General features: G+C 39.8%; 1 protein-coding gene across 1 annotated transcript in view; it reads left to right on the forward strand.

The window, feature by feature from the left end:
- The window catches only part of PARD3 (par-3 family cell polarity regulator), a 1,467,145-nt gene that overhangs the window by 607,626 nt on the left and 840,590 nt on the right, over positions 1-18,929 (forward strand). Inside the window, 1 exon segment of the mRNA XM_029588581.1 lies at positions 9,189-9,320. Within this exon segment, the coding sequence (XP_029444441.1) occupies positions 9,189-9,320 (132 nt within the window).

Here is an 18,929-nt window from a genome sequence, read left to right on the forward strand (position 1 = left end):
CTGCTGCCAGTTTAAGAGATATGCCCCATGCCTGTGCTGCCGTAGCAATAATTTCTGGCTCAAGTTCGCCTGCATGAAAGATGTCCACCTAAATTGCTACAGCAGTCTCAGCCCAAACCGGGGCCTAATTTTTGACACAGCCTGTTCTGTAGGACCTGACACTTTTGGAAGAGGAGAGGATCCAATTGTTTCTTGACAAAAAAAGGATGATATGGACTGTTAAGTCCTTAATATTATGAAGTCTGGTTATCATTAGCTCTTTTCTCAGACCCTATTGCTTCACAAGGGTTTAGCTTTCAATCTTCCTCAACCCACCTTCTTCCTGAGGTGGAGTCACTTCTCAGCCATTTGGTGATAAAGCCTGTCCTCCCAATGAATGTTGCAAAGAGCTCTATTCCTACTATTTTCTTATCCCCAAGAAGTCAGGTATTGAGACCTAGCCTGGATTTATGAAGACTGAACATGGGGGTGGGGGGTTAAGGGAGAAATTCAAGATGAATATCTTGTACACCATTCTACCCTTCATCCGTTCAGGCAAATGAATATGTGCCCTTTATCTTAAGGATATTCATCCGTCTTTCTGGAAATACCTCAGATTCATGTTTCAATCATCTTGCTACCAATACAAGGTTCTCTCCTTGATGTGTTGGCACCTCCGAAGGTCTTGACAAAATGCTTGGTGGTGGCAGTGGCACTTCTTTGCTGTTGGAGAATTTGTGTCTTCCCTTATCTTAATGACTACTTGGTGTTGAGACTATTTCAAGCAAGTATGTTGGACTCTTTGCAGAGAATGATCTAGCAAGTTGAACCTCATCCCTACCCAGAGATTCAACTTCATTGCAGTATGGGTAGACTCATTAGAGGAGAAATCCTTCCTACTATCAGAAAGGGCATTTTGCCTACAAACATTAATCCAGAACTTGCTACAGCAGGATCAGGTCCTGGTAGTTCTTGGGCACATGGTAGCGGCAGTGCATGTGGCCCCTATGATTCACCTCAACATGAATTCTCCAGTGAGGCCTCCACACCCAGTGGGATCAGTTTTCTTCAGCCCTTGTCACACTTCATAAGGGCAACCCCAGAGATTAGTGGATGAAGCCAATGGTCCTGGAAGTAGATTCCATTCATCGAGTTTTACCTCATCAAATGATGGATGCATCCTTCAGAGGCGGAGGACTCAGGCTCCTTCAAAACTCAGGAAACTTGATTGATAATGGAACATCTGTTCCAGATCAACCTCCTAGAGCTGTGAGATATTCGGCATGCATTGAGTATATTCTCCCATCTGCTTTGGGGAGAAAGACTGATCCAAACTGACAACTAAGTGGTAGTATTCTGTGTGAATAAGCAAGAGGGCACAGGGTCTTGGACCCTCTGCCAGCAATCTCAGAGAGTTTGGGAGTGTGCTGTCCATTATGGGCTGTTCTTCAAGCACCCTACCTTCCCAAAATCTCCAGCATGTTGACAAATCACCGTAGCAGAATTTTTAAATCTCCTGGATGGTCCCTGGACCAAAGTGTGGCCAACAGGCCATTTGACCTTTTGGATCAACAATCAGTCAACTTGTTTGCATCACAAAGCAATAAAAAAGTGAACAAACTTTGCTCCATTCTTCAAAGCAAGTTCAGATCCACTCTGGATGCTTTTTTGCTCAAGTGGGTACAGGTCTATTGTATGCATTTCTACCACTTTCATTGGTGGCAAGGATGGTGCAGAAGGTATTCAAGGACTGGGCACACCTTATCCTCATTGCCCTGGCTTGGCCCAGACACGTGTGGTTCTCCTACCTCAAGCTGTCAGTCTGTTCACCTGTCCCCCTGGAAACTGATCTGGCCCTTCTAACACAGTAGGAGGGTCGTCTCTCATCTGAACTTCCCCTCCCTTCCCTCAACCTGATGGCATGGATATTGCATGCTCAGTAGTTTTCTCATTGTTGCTGTCTAAATAGATTGAACACATTCTGATTTTGACTAGGAAACTATGAAAGCTATATGGCTTAAATGGAAGTGTTTCTTATAGGCTTTTTGAATCTGTTTGCCTGTACTTCAAATGCAATACTTGTTCTCCCACTCCTTACTGGGTCTCAGTACTTCATCAGTCAAAGTGCATCTTAGTGCCATCATTGCTTATCACACACATGTGGATGGAAAACTGATCTCCATTCATCCTCTGGTATCCAAGTTCATGAAGGACCTGTACCATAGGATGGTTGCAAAATCATCTGTACCATAGGATCTTGTCAACATCTCAGCACACATGGTAAAACCTCCCTACAAGCTGCTGGAGTCAGTTTCCTTGAAGTTTCTTACATGGAAGATGGCATTCTTAACTGCTATTACTTCCACTAAAAGAGTCAGCAAACTATAAGCATTAATTTCATAGTTTTCATACTTGCAGTTTTTTTTTACAATAGAGTAGTGCTCTATACACATCCTGTTTTACATAAAATGGTTTCTGTGTTTCATTTGAATCAAGCTTTTGCTTTGCCCATGTTCTTTTCAAGACCAGATGTGTGTACAAAAGAGAAAAGGCCCTCCACTCGCCGGACTGTAAATGAAGCATGGCCTGTAACTTGAGGGGAACTCAGTCATATTGCCAGATGTTTCAACTGTTTGTATCCTTTGATCCTAACGGAATGGGCATGGCTGCTGTTAAATGTATTTTGGCCAGTTGGTTAGCAGACTGTATTGCACGTTATGTGTTGGCTGGCCTTCAGATTACAGGCCCTGTCAACACTCATCAAGTAAGGGTTATAGTTACTTCAGTTGCTTACCTAAGACCCATGTCCATACATTTCTAAAGCTGCAACTTGATTATCCATTCATACCTTCATGTCCCACTAGTGGCTGGACAATTTAGCAAGAAATGACAGTAACTTTGGGCAAATAATTTTGCGCAGCTTGTTCACCCTGTAGTCCACTCTTCACATGGCATCCGTGTTGCTTATTCATAGGGATCTTCATTTTCTGTCCTGAGAATTTATGAGTGTTTATTGCAATAAGAAGAAGCATGGTGGCCTTTCCTCCGATTGAGCAAGGTGAAGCTAGTTTAGTTTAGTTAATTTAGTTTAATGTCACAGTCTTCTCCTTTTCCACATGTGCCAGTTCCTCCACACTCCAAATTGTTTGGACAAACAAGAAAGAAGTGTTGATGCCTAATAGTTTCAGAAGATACCAAGTAAGGTTTTCATCAGAAAACTTGCTAAAATTAAGAGAGACTCAACATTAGTGCAAAGTCTGAATCTGAAATACAAAGGGCTAGAAAGCAGGCTCTGTTCAGTTGACCAGAAACAGCACGTAGCTACTGCTGATAGTGAGACTTCAGCATACTGGATGCTAAACCTGAAGGTTTTTTTTCAATCGCATTTTGCATATCTTTCATTTTATTGCAATTTATTTTCAGTTTCTTACTTTCTGTTTTGTGGGTCCATATATCTTTTAAAAACTAGTGACATTTGAATGTTTCCACAGGAAAGATTACAATATTTCTCATTTGATACACCCCGGGTTTTTTCACACTGAATTGCTCCCATCATGGAAGGCATGTATGCGTCAGTCATTCACTGTTCAGTTTCGCGCCATTTTTCTTTTAAAACACCGTGGTTTGGTGATGCCGGACTGCCCCTAATGTCTCTGCCGGCGGCGCTCCATTCAACTCAAGTATTAAGGATGAATATCCTAACACTGTGAGTTCATTTGTTTCTCTCATACTATTTATGTATCATTGGCGATGTATGAAATGATTCTTCTACTCTTTGTTGAGTGCAGTGCTTCCCGTGTTGCAGATGAATTCGATGTAATAGTTTTCTGGTTTTTTCCCTCTGTGTCAGCTCACCAGGGTCATCTTTACTGCTGTGGTTCTTCTTTAAATCTTTTTGTTCTTCATAATAAGCAAGTGGTATTTTGTTATTCATTTGATGTGGAACCCCTTTTTTGACCCTATAATTTTGTTTTCCTTTAATATAGATAACCTATTCATTCACTTCAGTAGCAGTTAATGGTGTACGATTTAGTGATTTCTTCACATTAAACAGACATGTAGTTCCTCCATGTAAAAAATTAAAGCATTAAAAAGACTGGTAATAGGGCATTTTTGGCAGTAGGTGATATACAAGCAGAAAACTAAATGAACTTGAAATGACACATCTAAATTGGTGTTAAGATTGTAAATATGAAATGCACACAACACAAGCAACCGTGGGAATATTTATTTGGAGCTAAACAAATAGGTGTAGGCTTTAGATTAGCTTTCACTGTTTCTACAGAAGTCAAAACAGCTTAAATATTTTGTAAGTAATGAATCACGTCCTGGGATCTGAAATAAATTTGCAATCCTGGGAGTTCAGGATTGCAGTGAATGGAAACCTCAGTCTATTGTAATTGCAATGATGAAATAATTCAGTTTCCTTAAATATGTAAATGTTTAAGTATTTAATTGTTGGCTGAAATTTAGATCCCTAAGTTTTAGATCCCTAAATGAAGGAGAATTTCCAGCTGAAAACTAAGAACCCTAAATTTGGCTGAAAATAGGTCCCTAAATTTTAGAGGCCCAGCTTTTTTGAATATCGATCTCCATGTTTTTAAGATGTGTTTAAGTTCATTCTTTCATACTGCTTGCTTTATATTTAAAAAAAAAAAAAAAAAAAAAAGTTGAGCTTTTAAATTTAGGGATCTGTTTTCAGCAAAATTTAGGGAAATAAGTTTTCAGTTAAAAATTCACCTTCCTTTCAGACCTTAAAACTTAGGTCCTAATTTAGGGCTTCAGTTATTTGCCTATCTTTAGGTTCCTAAATTTGTTGCCCAGTGCTGAAAATCAATGCCACTTTCTAGCTCTTCCCCTGTAGCCATCCACTCGTAGCTAACTCAATTTAAACTCCTTAGGAGACAAAATTTAAGTTCTCAGATCTAGTAAATTTTCAAAGGGACAGTTTAGGAGCTGAATGTCAGGAGTTAGAATCTTAAAACCTTTGAAAATCAACTTCATTATACATAATGCAACTATATTTGCTAACTGAGAAGTTGAGGAAAACCAGCATTGTCTTATCTGTCATGCATTTGTTCAATTTGGTGCACAAAATACCTGCTGCCAAAAATGCCTTTTTTGGCTTCCACCCTGGTTGAAAGAATTGACAGCAGAAAGTCATTAGTTAACTGCAAGTGCAGCCCCCTGCTTCCCTCCATCTTCAAATACAAACATTTCTCTTTTGATGCAGTTCTTCAAATTAGGCCCTACTGATACTGGTCTGCTTGCAACTGCACCAGTCATGCCTTCCTGCATTGGCAAGGCTAGCTGCTCCTTCAGGTTTAGCATCCAGTACGCTGAAGTCTCACTCTCAACTGCAGCTTCCTGCTGTTTCTGGTCAGCTGAACAGAGCCTGCTTTCTAGCCCTTTGTATTTCAGATTCAGACTTTGCACTAATGTTGAGTCTCTCTTAATTTTAGCAAGTTTTTCTGACAAAAACCTCACTTGGTATCTTCTGAAACTATTAGGCATCAACACTCCTGTCTTGTTTGTGCAAGCAATTTGGGGTGTGGAGGAACTGGCACATGTGGAAAAGGAGAAGACTGTGACATTAAACTAAATTAACTAAACTAGCTTCACCTTGCTCAATCGGAGGAAAGACCCACCATGCCTCATTCATCCATTTGCACTGTGGGGTTTCCTGTGGCGTTCTCCATTGTTGGCGTTAAGAGTGGGAAGCCAACAGGGATTCACAAACCTGCCTGTATAGCTCAATGAAAGTAACGGCTATCCCACAGTACCTGCATAAGCATGTTGAGTCACAGAGAAAATCATTTCTAGAATTTGACAATCAGGAGGTTTATTCCGGGATTCCAAAAAAAAAAAAAAAAAAAAAAAAATCCATATCAAAATGCCAAGATTGAAAAACACATCTGGGACTGAAAACACTACTTGCGAATGACTTTCAGGTAATTTCTTGTCTATGTTTCTATTTCATAGTAAGTTCTAAAGGTAAGAGCATTGTCTTCTCATGGGTTTGTTTCAGTGCTTGGGTTTATTTTGAACAGGAGAGCAAGCAATTTTAACTACAAATACATTGAGATGCTATATCAGTTGCTCAGAAAAATGTCTAGGACCTTTGTCAACTTCTTGTTTTAAATATTGATCCTATGGTAGGGGAAGGGAATAAAAGTCAATCACTAGCTGTTAGTGCAGAGATGGGAAATATCCCATTGTAAAAATATAGCCAAGCTTTAAGCTGCCTATAGCAGGCTGAAAAGAAAAGCTGCCCTGTGTTCTCTCCCTTTAAAAGGAGAACAATAATGCAGATATATTTTTTCAAAAGACTTAAAAAAAAAAGTTTTCAATCTTGAAATTCTAATATGCTAAAATTGTACTTATATGCAGGGAGGGAACTTTTGAAAGGGTAAAACAGTGTTTTATGCATAGAAAATCTACTTTGAAAGTAATCCCACCAGATGTACCAGCACAAGTTATGACTGCTAAAACAGCTGCACACATTTTCTATAAAAATTAATGCACATACTTTTTAAAATCCAAAAGTAAGCATGCAGGTCCAAACCCCTCCCCAACCCTAACCTCGGGAACACTTCAACTTAGTCTGGGTAAATGTATGCACAAATATGGATAAACAACAATCACTCACTCTAATTATGAGATCTCTTCCCTGTGATTTCACTCCATCAGTGGCGTTTTGTAAATATATGCACAGACATGCATAATTCACCTGCATATAAGGCAGGCAATTATGTAGAAGGCCATTATGCATACGAGTCCACATTGAAAATTGGTATAACTTATGTGCATAATTGCTGACTTTTTATATGCAGTGTTACAAAAATACCCCTTCAGAGCTCCCAAAGAATGAATTAAAAATTTTCAACTATTGATTTATCCATATATTTGAAAATAAAGTTCTATTCCTAGCTAGGAAAGGAAATGACCGATAAGACAGATCTGTGGTGTGTCTTATCAAAGAAAAAAGAAAATTTCATAGTTGAACCGAATAATGTGATAGCCAGGTCAAACCACTTGGATACATAAAAATCAAGGTCAGTAAACTGCTTGTTAAGTGATATCTTTTATTGGACAGCTTAATACATTTGTGGCTAGGTTTTGAGAGCTATGTATCTTTCATCCAGTCAAAGCAAATGAGATGTGAATGATGTTGCCTGAATATACAAGTAAATTACCAGCTGTATTACTGTGACGCAGTGCTGGTGGTTTTCAAAGCTGCACAAAGTACACAGATTAATAATCCTGCTTCTTTTTGGACCATTTCCATTTTGCAAATCTATAAACCAGTGAGATCATTCAGGTCTGCCAAATCCAAGCTTGTAAGAAGAATCATCCCGACTTAGCTGAGACTTGCCATTGGGCCTTTTGTGCCTGGCCCTATAGCATGGAATTTGCTCCCAGAGTCTCTTCGCTTAATGACAGATACTGCAATTAAAAAAGAAAAAAAAAGGCTCTTAAAACTTACCTTTTTCGACAGATCTTTCCCTTGGAAGAACATTCGCTCTACCATGATTAATATATCCTTGAATTTCCCAGGTCTTCATTAGATTTGGTAACCTTCAAGTCTGTTATTCTTAATGTTTTTAATCTAACATCTCTGTTCAGTTCCCATGATTTGTCTGTGCATTTTATTTAGTTAATTTGTTTTAAGATTTTATGAGTGTTTTATTGTCTGTCTGCCTCGATCTTTTGTAGCGTGCAACTAATTTAAATAAATACATTACAAACTAAAAGGATGACTCGGGGAGGAGATGTTTATACAGGAACTTTCAAGACTGTATAGGTCCCTTCTTCATGAACTATGACTTTTTGGATTATTCTTATGATGATTTGACAAAAGGTTTCTCAACCTTGACCTTAATCTAGACAACAGTAACAGCTTCCTTGGTTGCATAGGTAGATGTATCAGCAGGAAAAAGGAGATAATATTGCCCTTGTATAAATTACTAGTGAGATCTCACCTTGAGCTCTGTGTTCAGTTTTGGAGGCCATGTTTTTAGAAGACATTTGAGGGGATAGAAATGGTTCAGAATGTTTAATAAAATAATACAAGGTCAGCAATGCAAACTTTTATAAAGATAGGTGTAAAACACTTAAAATGTATGTGCTGGAAGAATGAGAAAGGGGGAGGGGCATATAATCAAAATAATCAAATATATGACAAGCTTCGGTAAAGTGCAGGTAGATGAAATTTCCATAGAAAAGGAAATTCAAGGATGATGGGTCCATGACCTGAAATTGCAGAGAGGAAAGTTTAGAGGAAACAATGAGGTTGGTAGATGCCTGTAATAGCCTACCAGCAGAGGTAGTGGCAAAGAAAGCTGTGCCAGAATTTTAAAATGCTTGGTACAGACAGAGCGCAGTGGTACATGTTGGTGGTAGGTAACAGGAAGAAGAAATGAGGGAAGACCAAGGCTGTCAGTAGAGCTGGGTGAGACAACTGTCCAGGATGCCAATGCAGCTTGTCAGAGGGTGGCACTCACTGCCCCATACCTCTGATCTAGTGGAACAAACTCTCTGGAGCATGGCTGCACCATCCAAGGGGGCATGTCATCAATCTCTCCTGTGGCCAGCTTTGACCCCCCCCCAAATGGCCTGGGGTGGTGCTTGGCCTGGCAGTGGACCTGGGGAAGGGGCTTGAGTGTTTGCGCAATCATTTGGAACTTTAAAGGGCCAAATAAGGAAGAATACCAGCTAAAGTGCAGAGAGTGGCAATATGACTGCATCAGGGCTTCAAAAAGGCTAGGGTAGCCTTCATGGAGTGGACATGACTAGGACTCAAACATCAACCATAAGGCTTTATCAGGCTTCCGAGAATCTGGATGGAACAGCCTTGACCTTAACCTCAACAAGCAGGGTGCTGCTGAGTATTGTAGAGAACATCGTTCCTAGTTTTGGGAATTGTTTGGATTAATATAACAATTGACAGTAGTACTTGGGAGGTGTACAGCCTTTATTCCAAAATGCTCATAAATCTAGATCGTAAAATGTATTAGGAAGAAAAGTTAAAGCCAGTTTAAAAATAAAACCAGCAAAAGTTGTAAATCATAGTTAAAAAAAGGCAACGATGATATTTTGTGGGACCTGTGCTTCTCTTTGAATTTGCCCTGTTTTTTTTTTTCCTGTTAAAATAAAAAAAAAAAAAAGTAGAAAATTGAAGTTTGTGTTAAATTTTCATTTTAAAACAGAAGGACGACAACTACAGAAGCCTACCCCGTGACACTAGTGGCTGGTCTGCTCAGTTTCAGAGAGAGAATGCGCGCTCATCATTAAGTGCTACACACCCCATGGTGGATAAGTGGCTGGAGAGGCAAGAGCAGGTACGTCTCATTACAGGCAGAATAAAAGCCTTTTAAAATAAATAAATAATGTATATCTTTATATAGCCTACCTGGACACACATTTTATAGATTAATGACGTTATATACACATCTCCATTAGTCTGTTTTCAATCCATTTACTAAAATCTAACCCATTATGCATGAGACTTTGGTGCATTTGTGTGGTTCACGTATAGATAGATGCTGCTAACAATTTGGCTAAACTTTATTGTCCTTTGGTATTGAGTTATAGAATTTTTAGTGCTCTTGACAGTCTTGCCCTGTATTGAGTGACCCATTTGCAGTTTTTAAAATGTGGCAGAAACTGAATTTAGCATTGAACATTCAATATTTGGGAGATAAGTTTGAACACACTTTCCTAGAGCCCATCGTCCTTACTGAGGTTAATGATCAGTAAGCAATCCAGTAGAAAGTTATGTTTTGTATAACACCACACTTCATATTATGGTGACTGTGGATACTTTTGTGGTGTGGACATATCACTGCAGAGTTAAGTTCAACAATTTTAGTTCATTTAGGAATCAAAGCTTTAGTAGGTTATAATAGAAAACTGTGGGGATGAATTCTCTTAGGCTTAGAAGGGAAGACATTCTTGATAATTGAACTCTGTCTCTAGAGGGGCAAAAAACAAAATAAACAAGGCACTCGCTTCTAGCTGGCACTGTTTCTTCTTGAATAATTTCCCTTGGAACCTGAAATGCCCATTTAATATCAGTTTATTAGACAGAGAATACTAGACCATTTCAGTTTTTAACTTTTCTTGTCCCATCCTGTTGTATATATTGTTTCCATTAACTTCTTGGCATGATAGTAACCATGAGAGCATTATTCAATTTGTTTGTAAAGTACTTTGAACCAATAAAACTGTATATTAATGCAAGCCTCTCCTGCTAATGCCCTCCAATTTTTCCTACTTCTTAAATGAGGCCTGATTACATATAACTTGTGGAACTTCTTTCTGCCAGTCTAGGGAAATGTTTCTGCTTTATGGCTACTTTTACTACACCTTTTTATAAATGTCTTGGAAGCAAAGCTGATTTTGTATGATTATATATAACTATTTAGAGCTCAGTTGCCATGGCTTTCTTTGCTTTTTGCTCTTCTGTGCTGTAGCAATTACAATTTAGATCCACTGTGTCTACTCCTATAACTTGAAAGTGGGCATGAGTACATGTGCAACTGCATGAATTAATGGTACAAATTTCTTCCATCGAGATGAGTGACTGCTCCTAGGCAAAACTTCAAAGGTAGCATGGAAATAAGAAGCATCTGGATGTTGATACCAGGTTTCCTCATGCTTTTTACTGAATCCAGCATAGGTCTTTGCCCGAAAGGATGGACGGAACCTCTACTAGATATGGTTTGGGAGGAAAGAGAAATTTTCTCGAATAATAGGATTCATATATTGTATGTCTGCTGTGGATAATATATATGTCACCTTACATCCATTCAAGACAGGTCAGGTTAGCTCTTATAAGATTGAATGCATGTGCTTCTTCTCTGCTGGATCATTAGTTGAGGAGTACATTGACCCCTAAAATGATGTTGGTTCCAACATCATTTTGAGCAACATTCACAGTGCTCATCCATGAGTAACTCTGTCCTGTTGGCTAATTCATTCCAAAATTGTCTTGAACAAATTGTCCTGATTATGGTTGCGCCCAACCTTAGATTGGGGAACTTGCCTAGACGGCTGTGTATCCAGGTTCTTGGATTCATTCATTGACTATCTTGAGTGAAGGAAAATAGTCTTGAGGGTGCAATTGACTGACAAATTGATCCTTATCCAAACAAAACTTAATTGTACCTCATGTCTATAGTGTCTACAGTATCTACAGTACCTGAATGTAATCCACTTTGAAGCGCTGAAAAAAGAGTGAAAAGTGGAATATAAATCAAAATAAATTAAATAAATTAAATAAATGTAACAGGAGGCTGTTCTGTTAAAAAAAAACAAAACAGGGCCTTTTTTTTTTTATAGTAGGGCTCAAAGCCCAATGCTAAGCAGATGAGGACTCTGTCTTGATGGTGAGACTGAGCTCAGGTCTAGGAACCCTCAATGGTCTTTTTGTCAGGATAAAATCAAGATATTCCACAGGTGCAACATACTTGTGATACCTGTGTTTCTATCTCCTTTAACAAAGTTGTTCCTGAACTTCTGTTCAGCATAGGGGATCGTGGCAACTTAACCCAGATACCTACATCCTAGGCTTGATTCTGGGTCTTCGATAAATTTCTCTTCAAATTTGTGAGGTTTATGAGGTCCGATGTAAACTTGGAAGAATCTAGGCAATTATGTTCCTCATAGCTCCCTATTGGCTGCGACAGATTCCCTTGAGGTTCCGTGGGGAAACGATCATGAGGGATTCTGTCTGATTGGGGAATTCTCCAATGTTGATCTGTACAGATTAGGGGCTAGTGCTCTATCCCAGCATTTGGTTTAGGCTTTCTTAACCTAGATGCTGGAAAGGTAGCCCCGCTGCCCAGGATCTGTTTGGTAATGCTCTTCCTATTCGTATGGTATTCAGGAGGGAAGTCTATGGAGAGGAAGGACAAAGTATTGCAGTAGGCTTCAGGGAAAGGTCCTAGAACCCTTTCTCCTGTTTTTACATGACATTTGCATTTCTCCAAGTTGGTTGGATAACTGATGTGGATACATTTCATCATGATGAAATTGGTGCTTCCACCACCATATTGAAGGTAAATTGATCTCTATACATCCTTAGTTGTATGCTTGATATGGGGCAGACTTCAGGCAAAGCTCATTGCTCTGTTGTGGGATCTCAACATTGCGCTCACCCTTTTATTAAAATGTCTTTTGAGCCTCTGGGCTCTGCTCAGTCTAGTATCTGACCTAAAGGGTCATTGTTTGTTTCTTGTCGTCAGTTTGACAAGAGGGGGCTATCTGTTCCATACCCTAGTGCTTTTTTTTTAACTTGTTCTAAGATTTTTCCTAGTAAGCTGTTTTTATACACATTTCTAGTCGTATGTAAGTCTGTAAAGGTGATCTGCCATTATTATTCAAATAAGTGATCTGAAGCATTTTATGTGGAGTGGTCTGAAGCCCCAGATAGTCCACTCAGGTTTTCTTCTTGGTATCAATAAACCTGGAATGACCATAGCCAAGAGCTCTCTTTCTTTTGGTTAGTGAATTGTGCTATTTCTCATATCCCGGAGTAACTGGGTCTGGTGGGGCATGTCAAAGCGCACAGCGCTAGAGCAATGACTGCATCAGAAGCAAAGCTGTGAATTGGGATTTTTCTCTACATGTTCACACCTCACACTTGTTTGCTAGGGATTCCCAATGTGAACAGGTTGATCTATGGAGTCACTTTGAAGTGTAGAACCTAACTCCGTTCCCTCGTAGGGCATGTTATTTTGGTTCAGATGCCACAAATCCAAAAAAATAGAAGGAAAAAAAAGATAACATGAAGTTGGGCCTGGTGCATTGTTTTTTCTCCTTTGTTTGAGGCAGCCTGCAGCTTGGCAGTCCCCATGTGTGAGAACTACAATCCTGCTGGTCCTTGGAGAAAGTGAAGTTACCTGCATAGTTGGTTCTCTGATGGACAGCAGGATATCAATTCTCACAAAACCCACCTGTCCTTCCTTGCAGTTGATTTCTCCAATTCTTAGCCTTATCATGGACTGAGGGGCCCTTCCTGAGAGGGTAAGGAGGTGTGTAGGGCATGCTCAAAACTTCTAGAAACTTTGAAGTCAACAGTTCAGTGCCAAGCTGCACCTGCTGATATCACACGTGTGAGGCCTGACATCCTGGTCCATAGGAGAACCAGTTACAGATAATTAACTTCACTTTACTGAGAGAATGGTTGATACCTGGAACAGTCTTCCGGTAGAGGTGGTAGGATCCAAATCAGTGACAGAATTCAAGCATGCTTAAAACAAAGAGACTTTGGTGATAGGGAAAAAGGACAAGATAACTGATGAAATAAAATTTGTGGCTGCAGAACAGGCAGACTCAAATGAGCAGATGCTTATCTACTGATGACATCTGATTCATACAGTAAACATGAATCATTGCAGAATTTCTGTTCTTTTACTGCAGTGATTTTCTTCAGCTTTTCTTTTAATCTATAAATTTAATTTTTTGTATGTGTACATAGTTTTAAAATAAAATTCAAATGGACAGTTGCTGGGCAGCTTATTCAATTTTTTTTAGAACTTTCGAAAGCTTTTTGGTAATGTCTTAAGGTTAACAAAATCTCTAATTTTACACAGGTTGTTGTACATAATAAAAAATCATTGCAGAATATGTAGCAGAATATGTCTACAATTACCCAGGGTCCTGGGTAATTGTAGACATATTCTGCTAATGTTCAATTTATCCTGCCACTAAGTTGTTTCATGCATTACCCAAACTAGGTTGGACAATGCACTGACTTCTAATAGTAATAGCACATTATCCAAGTCCTTAGGATAATGCTATATGTGTCCTGGTTGAAAATGCATTCATTTTATCACTAATTGCACACAATGCAAGTCCTCTGTATTATTGTGGAAATATCTTGCTAATGTCCAGTTTATCCAACCTCTCTGTATTAAATATTTCCTAGGTAAGGTTAAGAAATTCTTAGGTGTTAGTTATCACACATAGATAATGCACTTTATAGCCAACTATTTTCCGTTCATGTTCCCCAGCCTGCCAAATTCCAGATTGTGGTAGTTCTAGAAATGCAAACTTATCCCGTTTGATAGACATTTCTCATAAATACAATCCTATAACCCCACCACAATCAGATAAACTTTTGATGAATATTAAGTATGTACACTAATCTAGGATTAACAGATATTGCAGACGTGCCTATCAGTTCCTTTTGAAAATGTCACCTACATCGCAGTTTGATAGGGCAGTGTTTTTCTCAAGAACACAAATGTTTTGCTTTTTTTCTAAAACAAAAGTTGTAGCATCACTATTGCAGGAAACTGAAAAGCTAGAAAGGGGAAATAAAAAAAAACCAAAACAAAAAACCCACACACATCAGCATAGCCATCATTTGTAGGCATTCGTTTTTTAAAAGAAAAAAAGAATGCCTTGTGTTCTGTTCCTGTCCCTGTCCCTGACTGTCCATCCATGACCCTTTTGCTGTCTGCTTGCATGTGCCATCTCACCAGTATATGCAGTGTCTGTTTTGTATACTGGACAATTTTGGAAGAGGGTTTACGTGTGGTATACCATTGCTTTTTATAGAGCAATGGTATGCTTTTGGTGAGCGTATAAGAGGGAAAGTGAATGGTCCTGCTGAATTGCAAGGGAAGTTCAGGTAAGTTGATGGAAAGGGACAGGACATGCGGGCAGGTAGAAAAGAACGTCCCGTGGCTGCACCGTGGCTGACAGAAAGGTACGTCTGAGCCTCTCTGTGCAGCCCCAGGTGACTGAAAACTTCTTTACTTGTTTGTTTTGTCTCTAATTGTAAATCAGGAGGGAATATACACAAATGGAAGGTATATCAGATTTACCATCTTTTAATCACCACGCCATAGTTGTTGTGAACAAGATGTAAAGCAAGATTTCCCTTAGGATGTTTGAGGAGACTGACTGGTAGACACTGACCATATTTGCTGTGATTCTAATTATATTTATTGTCTTTTGTCCTTCTAACTTATGTCTCTTTTCCTTTTAAGCAGTTAGACTGCAGGACATTAATCAGGACATTGAAGATGTTCCTAAAAACAAAGCCTTATTGCTGTCTTCATTTGGGAGGTTCAAATTAAGCAATATTTGCTTTCAAATTGTAGCTCCTCCTACTTACCTCAAAATAAATGTTATCACAAGTAGGGTAAAGTTTACTGAAATAAGTCAGTAAAATAAAACTAGCTTCTGTAGTATGAAATAAGATGATGGCCTAAGGGTTCTCAGGCTTACTTCTGTCTGCCTTTCACACTTGTTGTGCCTCTGGCCCTCAAAGAGGTGTTGCTTTGAAAGTATCTGAGGTGGACTGGAGGATGTGAGGAATGATAGGATGCTCTAGAGGAAATAAGAGCCATGTGACGCTTTCACCAGTCCGTACACCAGCAATTGCACCAGTTCCAGGGTCCAATCCCTGAACGAGCTTTCCTAATCCCTTGAAAACTCAAATAGAAGTTCTTTGTAGTTTATCCTCACAACTCCGCAGGCAGGGTTTGAACCCTCCCAGCCTGGATGGAAGACTGAAGCCCTCCCCACTGAGCCAGTGACTCAATTTCCAAAGGCTGGCTTCAGAAGTTCATCTGAGAGTCCAAAGTCTGTCCCCATGGGCCTAACTGCCACCTCCCTCTGTACTTCTGGGATATCAACTCTTCCCCAAAGGTACAGTCTCTCAAACAAGATCCTTTTTAATTCTGTACATCCGGACAGTCAAACAGCCTGTATCTCCCGGCTCACCTTCCTGGAAGTCACACCAGTCATCCATCTTCCATCTAAGCAGGAGCACCAAAGTTCCAGTCTTGCAGAGCAGTGGGTAGCATGGTCCTTCTCCTTCAGTCCCCAGTAGGAGACTGACACTGCTGTGTTAGGGAGTCTCTTTTATACTCTGTAACTCCTCCTCCTCTGCCAGCTGATTGGCTCTGGGGAGGTCCCACCCTTAACCTTCCATTTGTTCCTGGCTTTATTCTTCCTACCCAGTCTAGTGTAGTGACCCTCGTCACAAGCCATAACAAAATAGTTCAGATTACCACAATCCCCCCCATCTCCAGGCTTCCCCCTTCCTCAAGGGGTATGAGAACATGTTTAGAATTCAGCATGGAAAAATAGTATTTGTAATGTCCACCAAGATATTCCATATATTTCCCTGTGTGGTTTTTTTTTTTTGTAATTATGTAATTGCTGAGTAGACTGATATGAAAATTTGATTTTGAAAATCAAATTTTAGAAAATCAGCCACGGCATCCAATGAAATTATAGTGATACAGTCACTCTGTAAATGAATTTATAGGAATTATGAAAACAGATTATATTTTGGCTCATGTCATTACAAATTCAGTGCTGTTCATCATGAGTTGAACATTTTGTGGTTTGCGATAAATTCCTGAATCCAAGTGATCAGCATGATGAATATAGTTTGTGACTGTCTACTAGCTAGGTCAATGTGTATTTGGACAGAAAATATTAGATATAGTGCTGTAATGCTTTTCCGCAGACAACACTAAAAGCCATTTGATATCCTGGTGAGTTTATATCCATCCAGATTTATTCATTAAGAACAGTAATGTTGATTCATTCAGTAATGGTGTCAGGCATGGGACATCGAGCCCTTGTTTGTCTGAAAATTGTTTTTGTAGACCATGCTGGATGTGTCTTCACTTTGGAATAAACCTTAATGAAAGCAGGAAGTACTATTGAAAATATTTGATGGAATAGGACAAACATGCATTGCAAAAATTGTGAAGCCAAGTGAGTTGAATATATCAAAGAGAATAATGTGAATGCTAAAGCTGGCTTATGGGAAAAACAAACACCACGGATGTTATGATATTATGTAATGATAGTAGCCAATATATGAACATGTGGGATCAAAGTGTACACGATGATCTTTTTTCTTTCAATGAATGCACACATTTCTTTCTGAGTGTGTGCATGGAACTTGCCGTAGTTAGCATGGCTGATGATTAGAGGACTAAATGCTGTGGCTGTAGCCTAATTTTGGCATTAGTTTACTTAGGATTATTGAGGCTTTAAAACACTTGAAATCCGTAGTAATTTTTTTAAAATGACATGGTACAATGTTGATTTGAGGCAGTTTACAAGTTGCCCAAACCTTTTGACATAATACTTTTTGCAAGATTTATCTATAAAGTGGCACAAAATTCCTGCTGATCAGATGCACACTTTTAAACTAGTATGCAGTAGCAGGAGCCATCTACATTGTTTGTCCTCCAGTTTATAGAACGTGGCAGATGGGCTGACATCACAATACCAGTTAACAAGCAAGCGATACTTTTTTTTTTTACTAGTGTCTAGCCAGGCGGACTTTTTCACTTGGCAGGTCGTAAGGGCAGCCTATTAAAAGGATCTGATAGCTGTCCATTTTTCTTTTAATTCTTCTTTTATAGCCTGCCATCTTTTTTTTTCATTTTCTACACCCCCACCTGAGACAGCATGCACAGGTGCCATGTTAACTTCGTTGGCTAGGAGAGGTGGAGGGATGCTTCGAGAGGTGGAGGGATGCTAGGGAGGCAGCTGCTTTTCCTCATTTCCCTGGGATTGAGTATGTAGCCTTAGCCTGCACATCCAATCCTTGGCAATTCCTTCACACAGGAGATTGGCTTTGTCATCTGCTTTGTAGTGCACAGCTGTGTGGCCTGAGTCTGTTGTCTTGAAAATATGGTACTTTTTTATTTAAACAATATACAATAATTAAGGAAGTGGGCGTTGGACTCTGGACATGAAAATTCAGATGTTTGTACTCCAGACAATGTTTGTCCTTGGCAGATGTTTTGTCATGCCCCTAGCTCCTATTTTTATTACATACTTTAGTAAATGTTGCATATTTTAATTTGGGGCTTTAATCAAGTATACCTTGTGAATGAGCAGTATTGGCTGAAACATAAGTGGGTTGATATTTATTGTGTTCGCTGACATCCTGCTTATGGAAATGTTGAGCGATTATAGAAATATGTCACTAGAGGCTAGTGCACCCTTAATAATGTAATCACTCTTCACTAATGCATCCTGTGCTACAGTATTTTGAAACGAATTGTTTGCTTTTTGTAGTACTTTCTTAGTCTTAGGCTGTCTCTGCTTGTGTGTGAACAAAGTTCTTACATTGTGATTGTAGGAACTAACTCTTTAATTAAGGTCTTGCAGGCAAAACATTTTTTCTGTACATTCCCAAAGCACAAAGAAGTGAAGGTGTCCTGCATTGTTGGCCATGCCTTATTGCTTAATACCTGGAGTTTTCTAAATCACTAAGGGGTCTAGTTACTAACAGGTCGATCCAGTATCGTCCGCTCGAGGATTGCCCGTCTGTAACGTGCTCGTAGCGCACAATTCGGGCGCGCAAGGCAATTCGGCGATACGTCTCCAGTTTCACGCGTCCGTATCGCTTCTGAAAACAGACGCATAACCCTTTCCGCACCCGGCATGTAAATGAACGAAAAAGCTGTATAATGAAGGAATTAGCTATTCCCCTGCGATACTGTAACGGGCGCTGATATTATCTCCTCCGTAACCCGCTGTTCTGCCGCGGCCTTAACCTGCTAGTTTACCGCCTCCCCCTAGTAGGAGTTAGTGTAGTGTAGTGTAGGGTAAAAACATTGCTTACCCGCCCTGGTCCCGTCCGGTCTCCTGCAGCCCCGTCTGGACCGGACGGGGCTGCAGGAGACCGGACGGGACCAGGGCAAAAAAAAACAAACGAAAAAGTAGCAAGGCTCGGGCCTGCTATGGTAAGTGTAAAAAGTGTAAAAAACAAAAAACCTGTGTGTTATATAAAAAAATAAAACAATTTTAAATACCTGTCGGAGGGCCGTGGGTCCAGGCGGCCGGTGGGCGGCGGGCAGCCATCAGCGGCATCCGGTAGTCCCTTCTCCCTTCCTCCCTCCCTCCCCTGCCTGGATGAGCGCCAAAATTGCACGGGCGGGTCGGCAGCGGGGGGG

Source organism: Rhinatrema bivittatum, chromosome 2 (assembly GCF_901001135.1).
Source record: "Rhinatrema bivittatum chromosome 2, aRhiBiv1.1, whole genome shotgun sequence".
Lineage (NCBI taxonomy): Eukaryota > Metazoa > Chordata > Amphibia > Gymnophiona > Rhinatrematidae > Rhinatrema > Rhinatrema bivittatum.